Source organism: Enoplosus armatus, chromosome 21 (genome assembly GCF_043641665.1).
Source record: "Enoplosus armatus isolate fEnoArm2 chromosome 21, fEnoArm2.hap1, whole genome shotgun sequence".
In the NCBI taxonomy this organism is placed as follows: Eukaryota; Metazoa; Chordata; class Actinopteri; order Centrarchiformes; family Enoplosidae; genus Enoplosus; species Enoplosus armatus.
In genome coordinates this window covers 12,317,441-12,340,117 of record NC_092200.1, presented here as the reverse complement: position 1 = coordinate 12,340,117, position 22,677 = coordinate 12,317,441, and the positions used below count along the sequence as shown (strand labels likewise).

At 41.8% G+C, this 22,677-nt stretch overlaps 2 protein-coding genes across 3 annotated transcripts in view; both read left to right on the top strand.

Moving 5' to 3' along the window:
- Positions 1 to 6,939, top strand: part of relch (RAB11 binding and LisH domain, coiled-coil and HEAT repeat containing) — a 31,844-nt gene extending 24,905 nt beyond the window's left edge. For both annotated transcript variants that reach the window (XM_070927939.1, XM_070927938.1), the window contains exons 26-31: positions 1,398 to 1,461; positions 1,586 to 1,724; positions 1,863 to 1,979; positions 3,611 to 3,699; positions 4,171 to 4,241; positions 5,608 to 6,939. In XM_070927939.1, coding sequence (XP_070784040.1) covers positions 1,398 to 1,461; positions 1,586 to 1,724; positions 1,863 to 1,979; positions 3,611 to 3,699; positions 4,171 to 4,241; positions 5,608 to 5,728 — 601 coding nt within the window. In that variant the 3' untranslated portion in view covers positions 5,729 to 6,939. The remainder of the gene's footprint in view (positions 1 to 1,397; positions 1,462 to 1,585; positions 1,725 to 1,862; positions 1,980 to 3,610; positions 3,700 to 4,170; positions 4,242 to 5,607) is intronic.
- Positions 6,940 to 10,153: 3,214 nt separating this feature from the next.
- tnfrsf11a (tumor necrosis factor receptor superfamily, member 11a, NFKB activator) lies at positions 10,154 to 22,247 on the top strand. The gene is made up of 10 exons (XM_070928473.1): positions 10,154 to 10,244; positions 14,882 to 14,960; positions 15,386 to 15,511; positions 15,697 to 15,843; positions 15,941 to 16,031; positions 16,525 to 16,601; positions 16,848 to 16,955; positions 17,257 to 17,306; positions 17,537 to 18,485; positions 21,696 to 22,247. Exons 1-10 carry the CDS (start codon positions 10,170 to 10,172, stop codon positions 21,977 to 21,979), a joined length of 1,986 nt encoding a protein of 661 aa, XP_070784574.1. The 5' UTR covers positions 10,154 to 10,169; the 3' UTR covers positions 21,980 to 22,247.
- Positions 22,248 to 22,677: the final 430 nt, after the last annotated feature.

The following is a 22,677-nucleotide window of genomic DNA, read 5'->3' as shown; positions in this document are numbered from 1 at the left end:
ACAGCGTTTAAACATTTTAAGTTGGATGAATACCCGAATCTCCCCAAGTTCAATTTTGTGGCACATATTTGTCCTTTTCATTGCAGGATAAATGGGGACAATCTTCTTAGCCATCAAATCTCCTACAAAGAAAATATATATTTTTTAGGCTGCCAGTGTACATCCAGCCTTCGTGTTTGTGATTAGACAAGATGATGAAATTTGCGGCGACACTGTTGGAATGCAGCCCTTTTCGTCCCATTATTCTCTGTATTGAAATGCCATGCTAATGGGAACACACTTGTCCCCAACTTGTAGTGTCAACATATATTCATGTGAAAATATTAATATATGTTTTTGTAAGCTTTAAGACTTTGGCATGATATCTTTCACATATCTTGCTGTGTCCACGATCAGCAGACCGTAGAGTAAAAATGAATCTTGAGATATAATGAGAAACGTTTTTCTACTCCATCTCCAATTCCAAGATGGCCCAAGTGTATGTTTTGGTCTTTCCTGCTCCTACTGACAGTGGAATAATGATCTAACATCACCCTAACAGCACTCCATTAATCTTGCTTTTCATCATAATCATTAATTATTGTCAGATATAATAATTAATATTATGCATTACTGAATGATGAATTAAATGATCCCCTTAAAAAAAGATTAGCTTTCAGCTTTTAGTTAGATAAGCTGTTAGCTCAAGAATGATATGGTGAATATATTAAGTTATATAGCAGTTACAAAATGGCAGACATTGATTATACATATAACGTGATCAATACAGATCTGGGTCAAATATTATTTGCAAAATTTGGCTCTTTCATGTTATAGTAATCCAATACTCGGGAGGTTTTGAAACATAGATGGTTGTGTATACCTTTATATCTTTGATGGGTCAAGGTGCAACAGTTGATTTTAAGGAAAATAACGGATAGTTTTATTTTATTATTTCACAGCCTCTAGTCATATAATAATGTATGCAAAATGCAGAGCTTCACCTGGCAGTCCACTTCGTGAGCAACCCCCTCAGTTCTCACTGTGGTTACTAGCAGGTCATTACTATGATTACAATATAGAACCTAGAACATGTGTTTACCACAGTAGTCCTACTTCTTTGTGATTTTAGTAGAGATACTTACTTATCAGGAAAAGTATGCATAAAATACATAATTTCAGTCAATATTTGAAAATCTGAAAATAGCCCAAGGAAATTTGATTGTTGCCTCCCTACTAATGACATAACCTGAGGCCATGGTTAAAGAGGTTAAAACCCAACAATAAAGCCACACCAATCTGCAGATAATATTTGACTCATTATGATTCTTGAGAGAGAGAGATCGGAGAATACCTAAAAGAGTGATACAGTGACTATGAATGGTGAAACCATTGTCTTACTCCCCTGCTGCTTTTAGCTCAGTGAGGATATCCACTATCCCTGCCTTTGGTACCATCATGGAGACTGTCACGCAAAAAGAGGTAGGAAACTAACTGCCAAACTGCACACAAGCATAATACTCAGACAATGAATTGAATTAAATGAACCATTTTACAAATCATTTTAAAACATGTATGTATTCTTTCTGTGTGTGTGTGTGTGTAGCTGCTGGAGCGTGTCAAAATGCAGCTGGCATCATTCCTGGAAGACCCTCAGTACCAAGATCAGCACTCTTTGCACATGGAGATCATCAGGACATTTGGAAGGGTTGGACCCAATGCGGAGCCGCGCTTTAGAGACGAGTGTATGTAAAGGACACTGAAACACATAAAATACATAAAAACATTTCCAACAGTGAACTATGTCTACATTTTGCCTTCTGCTTTTGCTATGCCTCTCACTTGCACAAACGTTTTGTCTGTATTTTTTTTAATTCCTCCAGTCGTGTTGCCACACCTTCACAAGCTGGCGCTGGCTAACAACAGCCAGGCGGCGGAGAGCAAGAGGATTGACATCGCCACCCAGCTGTTTGAGGCCTACAGTGCCCTCTCTTGCTGCTGTATCCTTCTATAGGTCATACTTAGTGGTCTGTGTAAGCTGGGCCATATACTGGTCAGTTTGGATTTACTGTCTATAGGGGGACTTTTATTTAGAGTCCTAATATCAGCTCTATACTTGGTGTAACACTTAGATAACCATGAAACTTAAGGGGAATGTGGATAATCCACATTTTCCGAGAGGTCAGCTCACTCATACTTTTTCACTACTGTACTGTATGTATTTCCAAAGGATTTACTAGAAGTGTGTGTCAAGGTTGGCTTGGTGTCAGGGTTAACTGTCAGAACAGTGAGTCAGTGGGAAGGCCGTTAGAATAACCGGTCAAATGCTGGCTGCACTGGTTACATGTGCTCCTGAATGTGCCTGTATAACTGTGTGGTACATATCAGCTTGGCCCCGGTGCCTGAGTGTGTGGTTCAGTGTGTGTGTTGGCAGGGTTTGCCTGTCATTTGGCAGGAGGAGAAAGGAAAAATAAGCTGCCTTCATTTTGGGGCTAGAGGTAATTACAGGGTTGGTTAAGCAAAGGAAAGGATGAGAGAGGGAGAAAGAGCGTGAGAGGAGGAAAGGACTGAACATCAACTTCAATCCTTAGCAACAGTTCCCAGGAAAGGGCTCATGTCTACATTACCTCTCCTCTCTGTCTCTGTCATCCTTCTCTTCTGTGATTCTTTCGCTTCTTACTATTTCTCCTTTCTCGCGTTGTTTTTCCTCTCTCTACTCTGTCTCTCCTCTGTTAACCCCACCCCGCCCAGGTCCAACACACACACACACACACACACACATAGAGGACAGCTGGTCTGAGGTTCATTCCTGTGGATCTTTGTCAGGCTGTGATTTCACAGTGCAGTAGTGTCCAGGAGGTATAGCCCTAACCTCATAGGCTTTACCTCCCACTGCACTTCTTTCTCTTGTAATCAGTGTGACAAGCTCTGAAATTGTACATTCCCAACTCTAAAAATATAGATTTGTTCACTCTGTGTCCCATATAGCTCCACTGGCTATGACAGGTGGCAGAGCACATGCAGTCCTGGACAAAGTACTGCTGTGCTGAAAATTTCAGTTTCTTCCAACCTATTTTGGTGCCACATAGCAACACAGTTATTTTAAAAATGTTTGTGGTATTAGAAAAGAAAAATGTTTTATTCACAATATATATTTTAGTCACTAACAGATTTTTCTGATATTCAAAATGATCCTTAAGTAAACTCTACCCATACGGTAATGCCTGGAAGCACCATCCAAATGGTATTTGTAACTGCTTGGCCTTGAAAACACCAGCTTTTTAGTTTCTATGTACATAAATACATGTAGTGAAGAAAAACAAGAAAGTCTGGATAGACAAGGTGTGTTATAACAATTAACAAAGTAGTGTTTGTTTTTGCTTTTACAAAAACTTTGTTAAGCTATATAGTCAGCTATGGTCTTTTTTCAATACTTTCATTCCCAGATTATTTCATTGTGAAATGAACACCCACATTTGACCCACAATTATCTGAAACCTGCACAAGGTGAAAAAGTTAGCATTGTGATTCCCACTGTATGAATAGTAATACACTCGTTCATGGTGCATGCTGCAAGGTGCTTTGGATCAACTGGCAAGCTTTTCATTCCAGTCCTTAACTTCCTGCGCAGTCATTTCTGAGGAGGTGATGGTCAACCACTTCCTGCCTGGCCTCAGGTGTCTGCGTGTTGACATGGAGCAACTCTCCCCTGAGCACGAGGTCAGGAGACACACACACACACACACACACACACATGCATTTACAGGAGGGGGTGGGGGGATATTCAGACACTGACTGTAACACTTCCATTGCACACATGCATATAGTATCTCGTCTGCATACTCCCGCACTAATGGGCTAGACTGTCTCCCTCTTTCTATCTGTTACTCCAATGGGATCTCACAAAATATTGGTAAAGACAGACAGTCTGACTCTGACACACACACCTCTACCATATTTATTTGTGTCTCGGAATCTCATGCGATCCATTTCATGTGAGCATTTTCCCAAGGTGACTAACGATCAGCTGACTGTTTTCCTCTCTACATATCCACGCCGTCTGTAAGGCCTACATACCAGATTCTAAGACAGGAATTCTTTTCCAACCTGGACCTTATACAAATTCATACCTGGTCTTTATTTGTAAAGGTATCATTTCAGCTTAATTTGTCTCTGTCATATCCTCCTCAGGTTATTCTGAGCTCTATGATCAAAGAATGTGAAATCAAGGTGGAAAACAGAGGAATGGCAGACGCGCAAGGGTGAGAACAAACAAAACTGCCCCATTCACACAATCACTTCTTCTGAAATGACTTGCGGAATATTGGTTTTTATTGCATGAGAGGCAGCGACAGCAGCAAATGATGGTTTTAAAGGGGTATTTAAGAAGAATTTAGAGGGGGAAGAAGTAGTCCTACTGTGAGGAGAGGGGTCACATAACAGTGTTGGGACTGGGCCCGTGTTGTGGGTTTATTCCCCAGGGGAGAGCAGAACATGTAAGAACCACACTCATTATGTGGGTATCTTCACAGAAAGAGAGAGCCGAAAAAGAGTTCTTTTGGTAAAGAGAGCTGGGACACCGGCCATACTGGGTGTCCTTTTAAGAGTTGTTTCTCCCATCTTGTTGACATGTGTTCGGGGCTCATTAAAAAGAGAAGTGTGTGTATGTCTCCTTCTCTCGGTGCACATGTGCTCAGCTTTGGGTGTGTTCCCCCCCAAAACCCTCAGTTAAAGTCTGAGGTTAAAATCTCTGTTTGTGCTGAGAGATGTTTGTTCCCCTTTTATTTTGGTCGATCAAGTCTTTCTTCGACTTCTCTTACTATAATGATAACTTTGATCTTTATTTTCACAGCATGTCTCTTTTTGTAGAATGTAGATCCCCCCACCCCCCCATTTGATTAATAATTTCCTTTCTGGTATGAAATATTCTGGAAATATTTTGTAGCTTAGTGAGCAGAAAGACTTTTTGAAGTGGCATCACATAACATTGGTGTAATTATTTGTAGCTATTGTGTCATTGAGGTCTGATAATGTTTTTTAAATATTTTGCATATACGCACATTTCCTCAGGAAGGTATATGAAATTGTTCAGTTTCCTGACAAAATGGGATTTCCCATGCATACTGTATGTCCAACACGTAAAGTCGAAACCTAAAACGCAGGAAAGTTGAGGCCTTTATGTCACAAGACTTAATGCTTTTTGAAACAAATTGTTGAGTTTTTCTTATCTAAAAGCCATGTGATGATGTTCACCAGTCAACGGGGTCTGTTGGTGTTAAGATGTGATGTTTGTCCTTCTTTTGAGCAATGCAGCAGCTTGGCTGAAGTGTTGTAACTGTTCCACTGTATCAGTCTGAATCCCAGCTAACTGAAAAGAGGAACTTGTGGAGCCGTTGGACTGTAAAAATCAGGAAGGGCTGTATTGGCAAACAGTATTTCCCCTCCAAAGAAGTAGAGTAACTGCTGGCTCAAGCTCGTCAACAGATTGGGGATTGTGTAGGATTTTTCTGCACTATTGTGCTTTTGTTTGTGTATATCTTTCAGTTCATATATGTTGATAAAGCAGAGCTAAACCTTGTGGCTTCACCATGGCCCAGTTCAACCTTTACAACCTGTTTTTTTCTATAGCTCCATGTCCATCGCCTCCAGTTTGGTGGGCGAGGATGCCAAGACCAAGTTCCTGAGCAAGATGGGTCAGCTAACCACCTCTGGTGCCATGCTGGCCAACGTCTTCCAGAGAAAGAAGTGATTACTACAGTGACTAATCGACCTCTGCAATTAACTGACGATCCCCTGCTGAGAGCATTTTATTTTACTGGGAAAAGCCTTGGTTAGAGGAAAACCAAGGGTATTGTTTATTCAATTACAAGAAATGAAGGTTTGCTGAAAGTTGTGTTGATTTCATATCTCCAGTGCAGCAGGACTCCAAGTTCTTTTTTTTTGCAATGTTTTTTGCAGTGAAAGCTGAGGGTTTCCTCCTCTGCACACATTTTCTCCCCTTAGTCCTGGATCATGACAAAAGCGTTGTCAAGGACTAGGGATTTTATTTTATTTTTATCAAGTCTTGTTAACATTGTCATTTCCGAAAGAGGGGAGAGAGAGGAAGAAACTGAACAGTACTGAGATTCACCCAAAGTGATAACAAGGGACTTGTTTCCTGGACATTTCTGGACTTGAAAGTATCACAGGATTTCATTTCATTTCAGTGCAGTACTTCTTGTATCAGAAGAGCTTCACTCATCTCTAGGAAACAAAACTCTGAGCACGGCCTGCTGGATTTTATTTTCAGTTTTAAACGCCGTTTTGGAGCAAAGAGTTGTGCGACAGGTGCATTAACTTGCATTTGTCATTATACAGAAAGACAACAAAATGGCTCTGAGTCTGTTGAGAATGCCTTGTACAGTGTATCTGTACGGCTCAGAGAGATCGCCTACTTGAAGCTATGAAAAAAAAATTGTCTTGCCTTTATTTCTTCAAAGTCTGTCTCTGGTTTTTGTTTTGATAGCTTCTATTTTATAACTTATTTATGTCTTAATGAAGAAAAAACATACCTTATTCCAACTTCCAAAGAAATTTGCACTTCACTTTACTATTTTGCTCTTTATTATATATATATATATTTGTTTTAATTCAGAGTCTTCTACATAATGAACATTATCACTACTGTTAATGGATTTCTTTTTTGTTTATCCGTTTTGGCAATGTGTAGTTGAAGAGAACACTGATCATAGTTATTCCCTCTCTGTCCGTTGCATCTTGTCTCTCTGTGTTACAGTGTCTCTGATAATTGTACTGGTTTTTTTTTCTAAAGTGGGTATTTGGTTCTATTTTTTTGTTGTTCATTTTCGATATGCTCTAAGAGAAACAGTAAATAACTGTATCATACACTGAACTGAGGAGGGTGGTACTCATTATGTATATTTGAAATTGGTGTCATGGTGTAATAAAAGATGGAGATGAGTTGTGTACTTAAATGTACTTCTGGAGGCCTCTCTGAACATCTGCATGCTTTTCTTTTTCTTTGGCATATGCGATGAAGGAAAAGCCCCAGTTTTGATTATGACTCATGGCTCAAAGTGTCGACAGGTGTCGAAGGCTGTAAAACAAAGTCATTTCACAGACAAACACACACTCCTGCTGTCCCTGCCTCTTGCCTCCAACCCTTTGATGTGAGGTCTATTGCCTGCTTAGTACAACAAACCAAAGTCCATCTAAAGGGACATTCCTAACAACTCACCCCAAATAAATACAAAGAAGTAAAAGCTCAGATCCGCCATCAAGATTACACTATCTCTCAATCCGTGCTATCTCTTTGTTAGAAAAGTATGACCTGATATCAATGACTTGGTTAACTTTGGCCCGAATGACAAAAAGAAGATGATTCATCTCAGTCAAAGGAATCGGGAATAACAGGAATTTAAGAGGGTAATTAAAGCACAATCCATCCTAATGCAGAAAATGTGGTTGCAATTTAAATCCTACCAATAACAGACAGATTTGGACACTTCCTGTAGTGGAATCTAGTACATGTATTTGGGTCAGGTAGGCCCTCAGAGCTGCTCTCCTTTAGTGGTTGAACATTACGTGAGTGAACTAACACCCCTTGATAAAGAACAGCATTTGCATATTCAAGCTAATATTCAACCATCATCACTGATAACTCACCAGGTGGACAAATAATTGACGTAGGACAGGAGTGGAACTAGGTAGCATGCCAGTGTGTGTTCTCCCATTCCTGTGTGGGTGTGCCTGTGTATCTATCTGTGGCTGTAGATATATGTGTGTACAGAGACGGATTCCCGATATGTGATTTGCATCCGTAGTGAATAGTTTTGTTCTTTGCGTGTCAAAATAACACTTTGCTTGCCAAGACCCTAGCTTGGCTTTTCAGCATGGGTGTGTGCGTGTCACCATGCAAATATGTGTACCTGCATGCACATCTGGGTGTGAACTGAAATTTCTGTATGTGTGTGTTTTCAAGAAAATTTGCCTGACATTTTTGTTTGTGTAGAAATGGCCGGCGGCACTAACTCACTTTGGGTGACTTGCAGATCACATCTGTTTCCCAAGCAAGCAGGAGCAACGCAGATCCAACCCTAAAAACCACCGGAACATGGTGGCTAAGCCTTAATGTTGTTATTCCACCCTGTCCGGGCCATGTGCATGTTTTTCAGCCCTGCGCACTTTTCAGTGTGTTCCAGGGTGACCATGCCGAACCCTTGAAGCTTCCTCCAAAATCATAGTACCAAAAACAGGCTGTGGCTGCTTTCTTCCAACGGAATGAGTGTGTGTTACATTAATGGAAACCATTCAGCAGCTTATTGTATGTGTGTGTGTGTGTGTGTGTGTGTGTGTGTGTGTGTGTGTGTGTGTGTGTGTGTGTGTGTGTGTATTTTTGTGTATATGAGCTGTCTGGAATTGGCCTACTTCATGAACTCTGACTTGTTTTAAGTGACGCTAAGCAACACCACCCACATGCTAACAGAGCTACACAGCCTGTGCTCTGACCCAGGTCATTTGAAGTGTGGTGCTTGTAAACCAGCGTGGTGTCTGCCTGCAGTGGCTCTGCATTTTTATACATCAAAACAAGCTGCATTGTAACTTCTGTGTCTGAAGTGGAGCCTAACCGAGACTTCTCTATGTTTCCAGTTCAGTTTTGTTGTTCGGCGGGTCGACTCTGGTGTGAATGCTTGGGGTGCGTTAAGAGTAAGGCTGAGGTTTCTGATTGCTTAAAGAGTCAAATCTGGCTCTTAATTGCTACTGTGTATTGCTGCAGAGGCCCCACCACAAAACAGCTTCTCTCAGCATGTTTTTACGGGAAGAGGGGGGAGAGGGAGGACAGAGCCTATTACCTCGGCTGGCTCAGCTTAGAACCCTCATTATTCTTCCTCTTTCTCCTCCCATTGAACTCCTTATGAGTTAAAAAGTTCTTTATCTATCTCCGCACCTCGATTGAACGTCAGCCACTATTGATTTTTGGTCATAATTTATGGATATGCATCTGGCATATCAGTATGGGCAACCACAAGTGCTGCATATTAACACAAATATATGATCATTTTATAACAGACATGTTTTTTCTTTTCTCTCTGTTCAGTTTCATCACTCTCTCATTAGGGAGTGAAGATTGTTACATTTCTTTGAATCTCTTTTTTTCCCCTTGTTCGCCTCTCCTTTCTCATGCCGACCAGTCGCCTGCTTCCATTCAGGGCCAACACATGCAATTTAATATTTGCATAACTGTCACCTTGAAGAGAACATATGCTCCACTCTCTCAAACCTTCCCCCTCATGACTTGCCACAGGAGAGGCTGGGTTTGCTCTGCCATGCAAATTCAGAGGGAAATACACCCACTGCTTTTTTCTCTCCATCTGCCCTGGGAACAGAGAACAGCTATTTCCTGGAGTCAGCCACTATACTTTTTTAAATAAATGACTTTTGTAGACTGTAGAAATGGTCATGGCTGTTGCAGGGCTCCAGGAACTATGCTGGAGCCACCCACTCACACGAATGGCAAATGCAGGAAGTGAGATCTTTTAAAAAGTGACCACATGCTTTGCCTTCAGTGCATGGGGGTCATATCTGAATTCATCTCTGGTGTGAGGTTATGACTCAACTTGTTTGGACAATCATGTGAAAAGTGCCACCTGACAAACTCTGTCAAAATGAAGTGAACAGGCTGTGGGCCAGCTAAACATTAAAGTTGGTTAAACATGTAGTGACAGTATATTTCTAATTCCAGTGTATAAAAGGCTCATCTTACCGTAATAATCTTACATCACTGGCAGCAATGAGACACACACTCATTCATTCAGAGAGAGAGAGAGAGAGATCAGTGCACAGAGCCAGGAGGGAAGAGAGGGGGATGAACTTTTTTTTTCTTTTCATATGACAACGTGGAGTAGTTCCCTCCCTCCCTCAGTCAGTTTTTACAAGCTGTTGCTTGTAGCTTCCTCCACAACGCGTGGGTGAAAGCAGGAGGGAAGATGAGAGTAGAAGAGAGGTGGGAACTGCAGCTGCCTAGCGGGGAATGAAGGCGCAAGAATGCCCTGTGAGACGGTGTGGAGGACCCGCCACATTCACGCACACAAGAGGAAGTGATTTAGAATCGGATCCTGGTGTTGGGAGTCATCTCCGTGGCTGAGAAAGAAAAGTCTACCCAAGAAGAGAGTCGTCATTCACCAGCAGAGATGAGGTTGAACTTTTCCACAAGCTGGATAGTCCGAGGCTGGATAGCTTGTGTCCTCGTGACCTTTTACGCACAGGTAAAAGGTCTTCTGGTATTAAAAAGAAGGTTAGAATTTACCTAGGGAGTGTGTTAAATAGTAGAAAGAGTTGATAATTGCTTAACTGTATGTTCTGTGACCTATGCACTACTGTTTAAGAGCTGACAATGCAAAATACTGAGAATCAGGGTTTTTTTTCTGTAGATGGACAAGGAGATATGTAACAGTAAACCAGAATGCATGCCATCACATCAGATGATTTGTATGAATTGGTCAGAGAAAGAAAGAAGGAAAGGGAGGGGGTTGAGATTTTTTTACTCCTGGACACTGACTGGAAACAGTTGTGTTTGGGTTGAGTCCACCTCCCCTGTTTTTACCGCAAAAAATGCCGCTGGCAACTGGATGCTGTTCTCCGCTTACCAAGCATTCTCTCCCGGTCCAAAGGGGACCGCCGCGGGCCAAATGGCTCATCAGGAACCTCATTAGATCCACTAGAGGAGAGGGGACCAACAAGGGGATCCAGAAGGGTAGCCGCTCAAACTAAAAATGGTTATTCCCGAGAGGTCAGGACTGCAAGACACAGAGCATCACTTTTTGTGATAGTTTTCTGTCTGTGCCAAATCTCAAAAGAACTGATAAAAACATTGAGATTATGAAAACTACATAATGTCTCAGCTGATCTAACATGAGGGAAAAAAGTGAATGGCCCATGACATGTTGTCCATGTTGTTGTTTAGTCCAAGCAGCTAACTCTGTCCAGGTGGAGCAGTTTATAAAATGTGGTTGTAGTGGTGGGACTGCTGGGCACCAGTGATCTATCACTGCCTGTTTGCCTGTATTACCGTAAGCCAGCATCGTTATGACTTTGACTGGAACAGACGCTCTTTCTTCCCCGTTTTCCTTCTCTGCTTCGCCAAAATGTGTTTGCAAGAGACAATGCTGAGGGAGTGCACTGCATCTTGTCCACGCAGAGATTCGGAGAGGTAATGGCACAGAGGAAGGATGTTTTTTTCACAGGCTGTCGAGTGCAAGTCACATTTGTTCAAGTAGTGGCAACAAGAGTGAGCAAATACAGATGCAGTGCCTGGAAAACATGTCAGTGTGTGGACGGGAGGACATATTTTTCATCTACGTTTGAAGGTGACACTGCAAACCTTTGGCTTTGGTTTGTTCTCATCATGGTCTTGCCATTACTGACTCACAGTATCCCCAAAGAATTCCCCTTCTTTTTCTTGGTTTTCAACCGCTTCATCTAATCCAGTCCAAATTCATTTCAAACTGTCTGTGCGACATTGAGCAATACGAGATTACTTCAAGATGTTGAGAGCTTAAAAGTCAATATATCGTGAATAAACTCTGCTGGATTAATTTACTTCCCTGCCCACATGGCTCCTGTACGTTTTATCAGCTTCTCCAGCCATCCGCTTCTGACCATCTTTCTGTCATTCAGTCCATCAGCAATCTCTCACTACCTCCTTCCCGACTCCCTATATCTAATATTCAACCAACAACCGTCTTCACTTTAATCATTTTCTTCATCATGTGCTTATTTCTAACCTTCTGCAGCTCCATCCAACCATTCATCCACCCTCCCACTCACCGTTACATCAGTAATCAGTGTTGTGTCTTCCTCAGTTTGAGCAATAACAGTACAAAGCCTCAGGCCTGCAGATCCAAACTTGATTTAGCTGTGCAAACAACAGAGACATTTAATTGATAGAAAAAAGCATGCAGCCTCCTATGACAATAGAGCTTTGTGGGGAGAAAGGAGAAGGAACTATAATTGAAAAGAGACCTAACTTAATACGTCTCTCACACAGCCAGTAGATTAAGCTCTGTCTAGTTCAATTAGCACAGATTAAAGTTTGGGGATTAACTTTTTGCTGTATCTTTTCTTCACTGTTCATTGAGCTGCGTTTCTATAGTTTTTCTTTTTTGTTCACAGATTGTTGGCCATCAGTTATTTTGCACCTCTTCTGTATTAAGCCACTCGTCCTGCTGCAATTCTAAGTCTGAGATGAGATTCTTAGATGCTAGTACGGTTAAAATTTTGAAAGTACTTATCAAGAGTATGAGATTTCAAAACCAGTAAGTATTTGTGCAGGTGATACTTCAAAGGATTTGTTTTTATGGCTTTTAAAGAATTAATCACAGGTGCAAACACTGTACAAAGATTCAATTGTTGTGCATTTACGCTTTTACAGCACCTTATCATGGATCGCTGAAATCCCTGGAGGCCTAAGAGTCGCACTGTGCTTCTCTTGGCTTTGTGCCGACGGCTGCTGTGGCCGTTATGCAAATTCTCTGGTACTCTGACAGCAAATGGAATGCACTCTGTATCACTCTACTGATAGGATCACACAACTGGTGAAGGATTTTTTAAAAAGATAAACAAAACAGCTAAGAAAAGATAAAAAAAAAAAAGGTCAGTAACTGAACAGCACTGGAGCAACAGGGCACTTAATGCTCTTTTTCTTCCTCTTTCCATTCAATGCAGCCCGCTCTATCTATCCATCTGACTATCTCCCCTCTTCCTTCACCTTTCTCTTTCTTAGACTCACACACACTCAAACAAAAGTGTATATTTGAATCCATACAGCAGATAAAGTTAGTTTTGAGGTTGGACGTTCTATCTTAACGTATAATCATATAGGGTGGATCATCTCTTTTCCTCTTACATATATATTTAGTGAGTCAAAACGTACTGCCTCGCATAACTGAGACCCAATGTTTAGATGTGGTGGTAACAAAAATACAATTCCCAGCATTTTTTTGGCTTCCTGTCCTTCCTCTGGCCCAGTTGTGTGGATTGACCACCACTGGCTGTACAGCTGTGTCTCCACATCTGTACCTATCTATCTATCTATTAGCACATCTACACAAATACATGAACCTCTTAGCATGGGAACCTTTCCTACTTCCGTCACTTCTGTCTGCTGCAGCACATGGTCCTCATTAGTGCTGCGGTCCGAGCTATGAGCGCGGTGCATCATTATCCCTCTGGTTAGATTATAAAACCAAGACTGGCTGATGTGTGAGAGGCTGGGTGGAGGTTATTAAACACTCGCCGGTGTTCATGTTGCGCTGTTGTAGCCTGAGGCCGGACAGACAGACAAACACTGAGACTTGACAGAGTTTAACGTGGAGGTGTGAGAAAGAGAGGGAAAAAAAACAAGGGAAAGAGGAGGAGAGGGCGTGAAAAATGTTAGAGTCAGAATGCCATTTTTCATTGATGCCATGAAAAACAAGAATTCAGTGGTTCCTCCAGAATTGTATTGTTGTGACTACAGGAAACAAAAAAAAGTAAGAATGTAATTGTTATGGGAAGGGTGACATGTCAAAGTGATTCTGCATTTAGTGGCAGGGGAAACTTAAGCCTTTAAATGACCAAATAATGACCAAATTTCTAACAATGTAATGCATGAATATGATGTCCTATCATAGTGGGGGTAGACAGCGTGACCATCTTATAAAAGCCCAATACTTCGTTATGAGGCTGTAGTGAGCAACAGTCAGACAGATGCACTTTGGGAAAGAAAAGATGGCCGTTGATTGTGAGTATGATGACAGACAAATACTTCTTATGAATGATGCCTATGGGGAGAGCAGGAGGATGGATTTGTCACATTTCACTTAGCTGGACTTCTGCACTACCAGCATTTCTTTACTGTTTAAATTACAGTATGAATGACTGAATTAGTGTATAATTTCATGGGAAAAGGAGCTTTCAGAGGGGCGAAATGGTCTGAGGTCAGAGTGCAGTCAGGCCTATAGGTTCTGTTTTTCTACATTTATATATAGACACTGTGGCTTTGGCATCGTTTCTGTCATAACAGCCAGATTCTCTAATTCAGCAATGTGGCGAGGAGTTCAGCCCCTCACTCGGGGTGGCTGGAGGGTGTGTACAGTATGTGTGTGTGAGCCTCCCATTTATTGTTTAAAACACACACAGATGTTTTCACTCTTCACTTCCATGTTCCTTGCAACGAGAGCCCTGGTAATCCATGCAAATATGATAGCTTACACTGTTGAATGACAGCAGGAGAGCATTATAGCAAGTCAGAGCAGAAGACTTTTAGGAATGAACTCACCATTATCTCACTTTTTAATCTCACCATCTACTTGATAGGCAAATTGACCAATAGTTCATCCTACCAAAAACATGGTGAGCTCACTGGTGGGGATCAGGAGAATTAATTGCATTTAATTCCACTTGATTCTCCTTATGTAACTGGGTACTACTGGGGTTTGGTTTGCTGGTTTGGAGGGTGTGCAATGCTGTGGTCAGGTGCTTCTGAGAGTGTGGAAAGAATTCCTGGGCATGTCTTGGAAATGCTTTAACCATCCTCTTCCTCTCATTACTCACGCCATCTCAAAATATCAAGTGTGGATCTGAAAGATGAAGTGAAGAAGGAGAAGGGTTGCCACAGAAAAGCCTGGCATTCATTGATTTTGGAAATTGTAATGCATTGATGGAAAATGGATGTTTTTGATCCAGCAAATCATTATATGATTTGGTAATCTTTAGGAAAAAAAATGATTCTCACGTAAATAGTATTTTTTGGACACATGTTCTCTAAAGATGTGTTTCTGCAAAAGTAATCCTCTTGTGTTCCCTGTCACATAAAAAGCTAAACTTACACCAATATCTGATTTTATGTGTTGATATTTTTTAGAATGCGGTCTCCAAATCTGTCCACTGTGATGAAACACATTACTTAAAAAGCTCCAGGTGCTGCAAGAAGTGTGAGCCAGGTAATAACACATACATACACACACACATACATGGGATCGAAGTAAAACACAAGAAAGCAATGTGAACATGTTGCACATCTGGTTTACTCAATGGAGGCGTATTAAAATAAAAATAGATTTCCATTCACAAAGATCCTGAATCAAAAGAGGAAGGATGTTTAGAAATGGAACATTTGGGCTTAAAAAGGCTCAGACGTGCACATGTGTTTTCACAACCACACACATACACACACAATTTACATACACACGACATTTGATCTACTAGACGAACCCACTTCTTTAAAAGAGAAAAAGGGCTCTAATTTAGTCAATTTCCTTCTTCTTTTCTCCTCTTCCATTAGGTCTTTAGTGGTTACTGTGATTATGTACGGGTTGTTGAATCTTTCTTCCTCCTTCCCTCTGTCTCTCGCTCTCTTTCACTTTAGGCTTCCGTGTGTTTTCTGACTGCACTGATTCCCACCAGACTAGATGTGTCAAATGTAATCATGGTGAATACCAGCCTGGATTGACTGAGAAGATGCGCTGTCTTCAGCAGAAGTTCTGTGACCCAGGTCGGTACCTGCAGCTTGAACTGCTGGATTTCAAAATCCTGAAAAACCATTCAAAGGTTTTGCTACTTATGCCTTAACAAAACAAATGCTCAGATATGAGATTATTGTTTCCAAATATTTTGTCGACTGTTTACTTACATTGGAGAACAAAATGGCACTAAAATACTCCCACCTTCGACCTCTAGTTAAGGGTTTTATGGAGAGGCCTGAAAACCTTGTGGAAGAGGTGTCGTGTCGCTGTCTTCCCGGCCTCCAATGCTATCCCATCAACTGTGAGTTCTGTGAGAGGATACCCACCTGCGGTGCTGGATATGGACTCGAGGTAGACCCTGGTGAGACACACTAACACAAAACACACCTCGTTCATATCAAACAATTACAGCTGAGTGTCACTGAGAGATACACTACTATGTGTGTTGTTAATTCCAGAGTCTGCTAATGGAAGAAAGATCTGTGTGCCGTGTAAGAAAGGCTTCTTCTCTGCTGACAACAGTGCCGAACAATGCAAACAATGGACCAAGTAAGTGTATATACGCGCGCGCACACACGCACGCACGCACGCACGCACGCACGCACGCACGCACGCACGCACGCACGCACGCACGCACACACACACACACACACACACACACACACACACAGTTTTTAGCCTGGAATCTTTTAATGTTGTGAAGGGAAAATGCATGTGGGTAGCTATCCTCCACCTCACCACCAGCCAGCTGTTGATGAGTAATACTCACACCACTTCCCCTGGAACCCTGGACCAGACACCAGCTTCCACTGCCGGCTGGATCTGTAAAGAGGATGATGACGATGGAGAGAGAGAAAGAATTTTGTTTTTCTCTCCATTTGCCCCTCTTTCTGTCCGTCGTCATTGCAGATCCATGTGTAGAGGCTGGCAGGTTGGCTGGTCCAATGTGGAGGGAAAGAAAGAAAACAAATATGTGGTATGTCCTGCTGTGAAAATATTCCTCTTCACTCAGTGTTTTTTGTGATTTCATCCTCTCTTGTAGTTGTAAAACTGAGGGCAGGAGTGAAACACAGCCAGGCAGCGCTCAGGCTGATGCAGAGTGTGGACCACTTGTCTCTGGTAAGACGTGGACATGTTCATTGCAGACTGTCACCATACAAAGCCAATTTAATACACCTATAGCAAATATGGAAAGTAATTTCCTCTTTCTGGAAGTTTAAATGTAAATGTTAAAGATGAGAAAACCTGTCTGATTTATTGTATCTTTGGCAGATATTTATGACTTTTGTATGTCTGTCAGACGAATTTAGGATTGACAGTAGATGTAGAGTAGAAAAGCAGGCTCTGAAGTCTTCTTTTTTGCAGGTGCAGCGCCCTCCTGGGTTATAGTTTCAGTGCTGTCAGTCATCACTGTTCTGTGTCTCCTCATCCTGCTCCTCTTCTGCTACAAGGATAAACTGAAATTACTTTCTGGTAGGTGACAGTCATATTAATCCTTGATTAATACATGAGTTTATGACTGATTTCATGGTGTCACACATCGGAGACACTGGTTCACAACAGACATAAGAGGTGACTATCCTTATGCCTGATCACATTAAGAATATATTATAGTGCATAAACACATTTTTTTTCCTTCAGATTTAACTTGCTGCTTAAACTGGACCTAAAATTATTATTATCAGAGTGTTCATCAGCCTTTTTGCAGAACATCTTCACTCTGCTCCGGCAGTTTATTCAGTATTAAGGTACAATATGTTGTTTCTTTGTTTAGTAAATCTGCGATCCTGTGTCCAGAATCTGAAGAGGACTCGGATACAACAGGTAAAGTGGAATTACAGTAAAAAGGAGTGTAGAAATACCACTCCTTTTTCCCACCTATGTATTAGATTGTTTGTGAAATATATGATATATGAAACAGTTAGGAACAAATACAGCACTTATGTCATTTACTACAAAGTGTAGGGTTCAGGAAATCACATATTTTTTGTTATTCATGCGCAAAATCTAAAATAATATTTACAATGCTTCTTTCTTTGTTTCTGTCGTTGCAGGAGACCTTGGCCCCTCTTTACCACAGTGGAGGAGGAGGAGGAATAGGAGGAGGCCCTGGAGGCCACAAATGTACACCATGTGAGACGACCAAACTCTGCCAAGCCCCCCACAACCCCGCTGATGAGCCCCCATGCACCTTCCCCACCTCTGTCCCCAATGTCAAGGTCTCACTGCCCTTCACAGGGGGAATGACAGAGGAGGGAGGGACCAAGGGGAAGACCGTGATGGAGGATCAGAGTGAAGGGTCTGGAGAACCTGAGGAGGTGTCAGAAGAAGAGGAGGTTGTGAGTGTGTCTCCTCTTTTGGCAGGTTCTTGTGTGTGTGTCATCCCCGTCTGCGAGCCACTGGAAGTCGGGGAGAATGAGGACTGTAGCCAGGCTGTCAGCCCCGGGACTCCAGGAACCTGCTCATGTGGAGGGTTTGATGGAGAGAGGGAAGGAGACGAGAGTGTACGGGCAGACAATGGTGGAGAAAAGGGCGACGGAAATCAAGAAAAGATGGTTTTGTCCAAGAGTGAGACAGGCGGGGCATCTCTTGTCTCTCTCTCTCCTCCACCCTTCCACAACTCCTCTGTAATCCCCCCATCCAGTCCACTTCCTGAACTCTGCCTGCCGCTGTCTCAGGCTCAGGTGAGACCGGAGTTCAAACCTCACCTGACTGACAGGTTGCTGGTAAAACAGGAGGAACTATACAGACTGGCAAGCACAGACTCCACCTCGACAGAGAAAAGTACAACCTCAGCGATGATATCGCTTAGCCCCTTGATGACTTCCTCATCTGTTGGAGATCTCTACCTGGACAAGCCCCCCGAGGCCTCGAGTTTGGAGCAAGGTCAAGGACTTCCCTGGGGGGATAGCAGGGGAAACAAGCTCTGTTCTGTGGAGTCAGAACTAGAGTGCTCACCTGAGAGCCTCCACAGTCAGCTGGCTGAACCAACTCTTACCTCAGGTAGGTGAAAACATCTGTGTGGAAGCCCGTTTGACAAAGTTATGAGATAATGAGAATTATGAGTTACTGAGTCGGAATTAGGACCTTTTCACAAAAGAGTGAGATCATATTTCTGACTTGGTGTCTTTCATAATTTTAGTGAGTCACTTGACTCAGTGTGTCATAATGTTGGCTTAAAAGTCATTTTATAATTTAATTCATATTATTTAATGTGAGTGTAGTGGTGACTTAAAAAGTCACACTTATGATATACTTTTGATTGTTTTTCCCCACAAAACTCTGACTTTGACTTGGAAAGTCAATCTCATAATTTTGATTTAGTATCTCATTATTTTCACTTAATATTACCATTAGTGTTTTTATTTTTATTATTACCAAACTTGGAAAAAAAAAATTTTTTTTCATACATTGGTGTGTAGATTCCCAGAAAGTCAAGCTATTTTTAGCTCTCTTGGAGCAATACAAAGATGCTATGGAACTGGATATTTCCTGGAGACTTTTGCAATGACCACTCAGCAATGTCAATGAAAACTGAATGCACAGTGGTTGTGTGCCATGGGGATAATGGCTCATTACAAAGACTGTGGGACCACAGTTGTGTTTGCCAGGTGGATTCTGTGTTCTTTGTTTGTGTGGGCAGTCACCACTGTATTGCCGCAGGGTCATACCCATACATGATTTGATACACTACATAACAGCGCTCCCTTTCCGCAGAATAGGTGGGACTAGCCACCAAGAATAACAGAGCAGAATGAAATATATGTTGGTTTTAATGGAAAGTTTTACTGTCACACGGTTGAACTTGTATTGTTCTCACAGAGACCTTTGCACGCTGCCAAAGAGAAAAATCTCCGGGAAACATATTTATGTATTGTGCCTCGAACACTGAGTGGTTATGGTTAGGTTATAAAAGCAGTATTATCAGAACAGTCTGATCGGGACAGTGGTTAGCTCAAACTGGGGTATTATTAGGTGAGCCCGCCGAACACAACTTATAACAGAGGATTGGTTTCAGCATGAGAATCAGAAGTTTGTGTGATTGTTTCCAAGAAATATGTTTTTAAAGCCAGTATTGATGGTTGGACCCTGAATCTTTTGGGGGACCACACAGGGAGCAGGAATAAGATATGTGAGTGTTTGATGAGCTAGTGAACCACCAGAACCACCACACTCTAACATTCAGTGTTGTGTGTGTGTGTGTGTGTGTGTCAGTGTGAACTATGCCATCTACAAAGCTCCTGTTTACCCAGAGTTCCATAGGGTTGCGCAAAGTGACCACAGCTTTAATTGAAGCAAGATGTGTGCAGCTTGAGTAATACTTTTATAACCCTGCCCACCCAAAACACACACACACAAACACACAAACTTGTGAAGACTTTTTTTTTTACTCTCACTGATGACTGGGTACTTTAATTACACGCTTGCTGGCGTGAAATGAACACCGTTTCCCATCATGCAGTACTGACAGCCCATTAAATGGACTTCCCGCAAATGCTATTTAAAGGTCAAGCAAAAGTCAGAGGTTTCACCTGTCCACCGGAGAGGTGAGGTTTTTTTTTAACCTCAAGTCTCACATAGTTCACACATAGAAGCTGTTCAGTATGCAACATCAGTCTTATCTGTTGGACGCTCAGCAGCTCCTCTGGAACAGTTCGTTCAAGGACACCTCAACAGTAGTAATGACCCAGATATATTTTACTGGTCGAGGAATTAAACTGGCAGCTGTCCTGGTAAAACAAGCAAGTTTTTGGGGGAGAACTGTGTACAATTGTGGCTTTCTTTGAGACTGAAGAGGAGAGGGGTTCTACAAGAGTTCAACTTTAGTCTGGTTTAAAAGCCCTGTCAGTAGACTGTACTGCTTGTTGTTGGGCATCCAGAAAAATCAGCTTGATATTAAGAAAGGATAAACAGAAGAACCCGAGCAGATTCCACAGAGCCTTTGTTTTCAAAGTTGTGGTGAAATGACATATTTTCAAGCTAGACCTCTCAGACTGGTGTTCCGGGAAAGGCTCTCAGATGAGGAACACAGAGACACACTTTCTGTGAGTGTGTGTGATTGTGTTTGTCTGTCTTTGCAACTTTATAGGGCTATGTGTGATTTGTGTGTGTTTGCCAGAGCCTGTTTGCTTACATTTACCATGATTATGTGTGCATGTGTGTGTGTGTGTGTGTGTGTGTGTGTGTGTGTGTGTGCACTTATGTGTGTGCGTGATGAGGCATGAACTGTGAGTCACGGAGGGTCTGCCTGTTCTGTCGGCTGGAAAGTCAGACAGGGGGCTGGATAAAATAGGAACCAGAGGCTTAATGTGGTGAAAGATGACTTACAAAACAAAGACACAGTTTATTTTCTAATTCACCTGGTTGGCTGAAATCCATATATGAACACTACATCGGCAGATGATGATTTTGAGGCAGATATCACATGGTAGATTAACCAAGAAAAGTTGAGATAAATGTTCTCTTCTGGAGAAACATGCTACTGGAAGGTCAAAGAGACAGCACAGCACTCTTTTTTTGCATTTATTCAGCCATGTCTGTAAAACCGTAAAACCCTGACAAATAGCTTGTTTTCAGAGGTTGTGAGTTTCTCACACTAAAAAGTGCTGGACTCTGAAACAAATAACACAGAAAGGATATGATATGGCGGTCTGTGTAGCTGTGGCTTCTGTGTGGTCATCACGCCCACTGTCCATTTGTCATCTGAGGTTAGCCAAGATATGGTCCCTTCTTCACTTACGTCATGAATACAGGAAGCTCTATCTGCCTGTGTGTAGGGATGAAATTGGAAGGCAGTGTTTTACACAACCATATATATATATACATATATATATATATATATATATGTATATATATATATATATGTATGTATATATGTATGTATATATATACCATATATATGTATGTATATATATGTGTGTATGTTTATATATATATATATGTATATATATATAAACATGTTTCTACACATTTTCCAATAAGGTGTCATTGCACTTGTCATTTTGTATACCAGTAGAGTGGGAAATGTTGATTCATTTGTCATGGCTTTTGTCACACTAGACCACTTGTGTGGTATTTTACTCCATCAAAAATGTATGTACCAGGTTAATATTATCCAAAAAGAGTGTCCTGTTTCTCACCCTTTGCCTACGTCCTTATGTGTTTTCTAATTCTCAAAATCTCTCTTCTTTTTCTCCCTCCTGCATTTTTCAGGTCAGGTGTCAGGGAACCACAACACCACCTTCATCTCCAGTGGTCAGGTGATGAACTTCAGCGGCGATGTCATTGTCGTCTACGTCAGCCAGACGTCTCTTGGCAGCGACGGGACGGGGCAGGACGGCGCCTTTGGGAGCCCCGTCCAGGAGGAGGCCAATGAGACAGCCCCATTTTTCCAGAGCAGCCTGAGGTCACACGGGGACTCCACATCCTACAGCACCTTGCAAGACGAGACACTGCCAGTCCAGGAAGCGATGGAGGACAGACCACTGAGGAAGTGAAAAGTGACCAGTGGCTGTTTATTTGTCGGCACAGTGATCATCTCTATAACCATCAGTTAGATGTCACAAAAATGACCTCTGATCATTTCTGTTGGTTACTTCACCTTATATATATCTTAGTTCCCAACTAAATTACAAAAATAACTGAAAAACAAAAACACCATTTGTCTACTAAACCAGCTTTCTGTACAAGAACAAGGAAAGGAAGGCTTTTAATTAAAATGAGGCATGGTCAGTCAGGTGTTTGAAAAAGCAACGTTTAGGGATGTGAAGCTATCAGTCTATAATTAGTTTGGAAAGTAATCTTCTTCACACATTAGCAAATCTGAAGCTTGCCTCAGACATCTCTAAAGTGCCTTTTTTCATTTTCCAGTGGAAAGCTGCCGGCTTTTTCAAATGGAAACTCCCTCCATTCCAGACAATGATGGGGAATTTTGTTAGGAATTGGATGTGGAACTAGAGTTCAGACTGGAAGAACGTCATGTTTTTATCGTTGCATGGAACTTGCAGCTGGGTCTTGATACAAAGAAGTCACCACATTTTTCATCTCCCACCTTCCATCATTGAATGGCTCAGGTTAAAGTCTGTCGACTCCTAGTTTTTAACCATTCTCAATTTGACATTTGGATGATTTCAAGAGTTTCCTTACATAACAAAATATCCACCATGTGGAAGTAATTGTGTTTGCTCTCACAAAA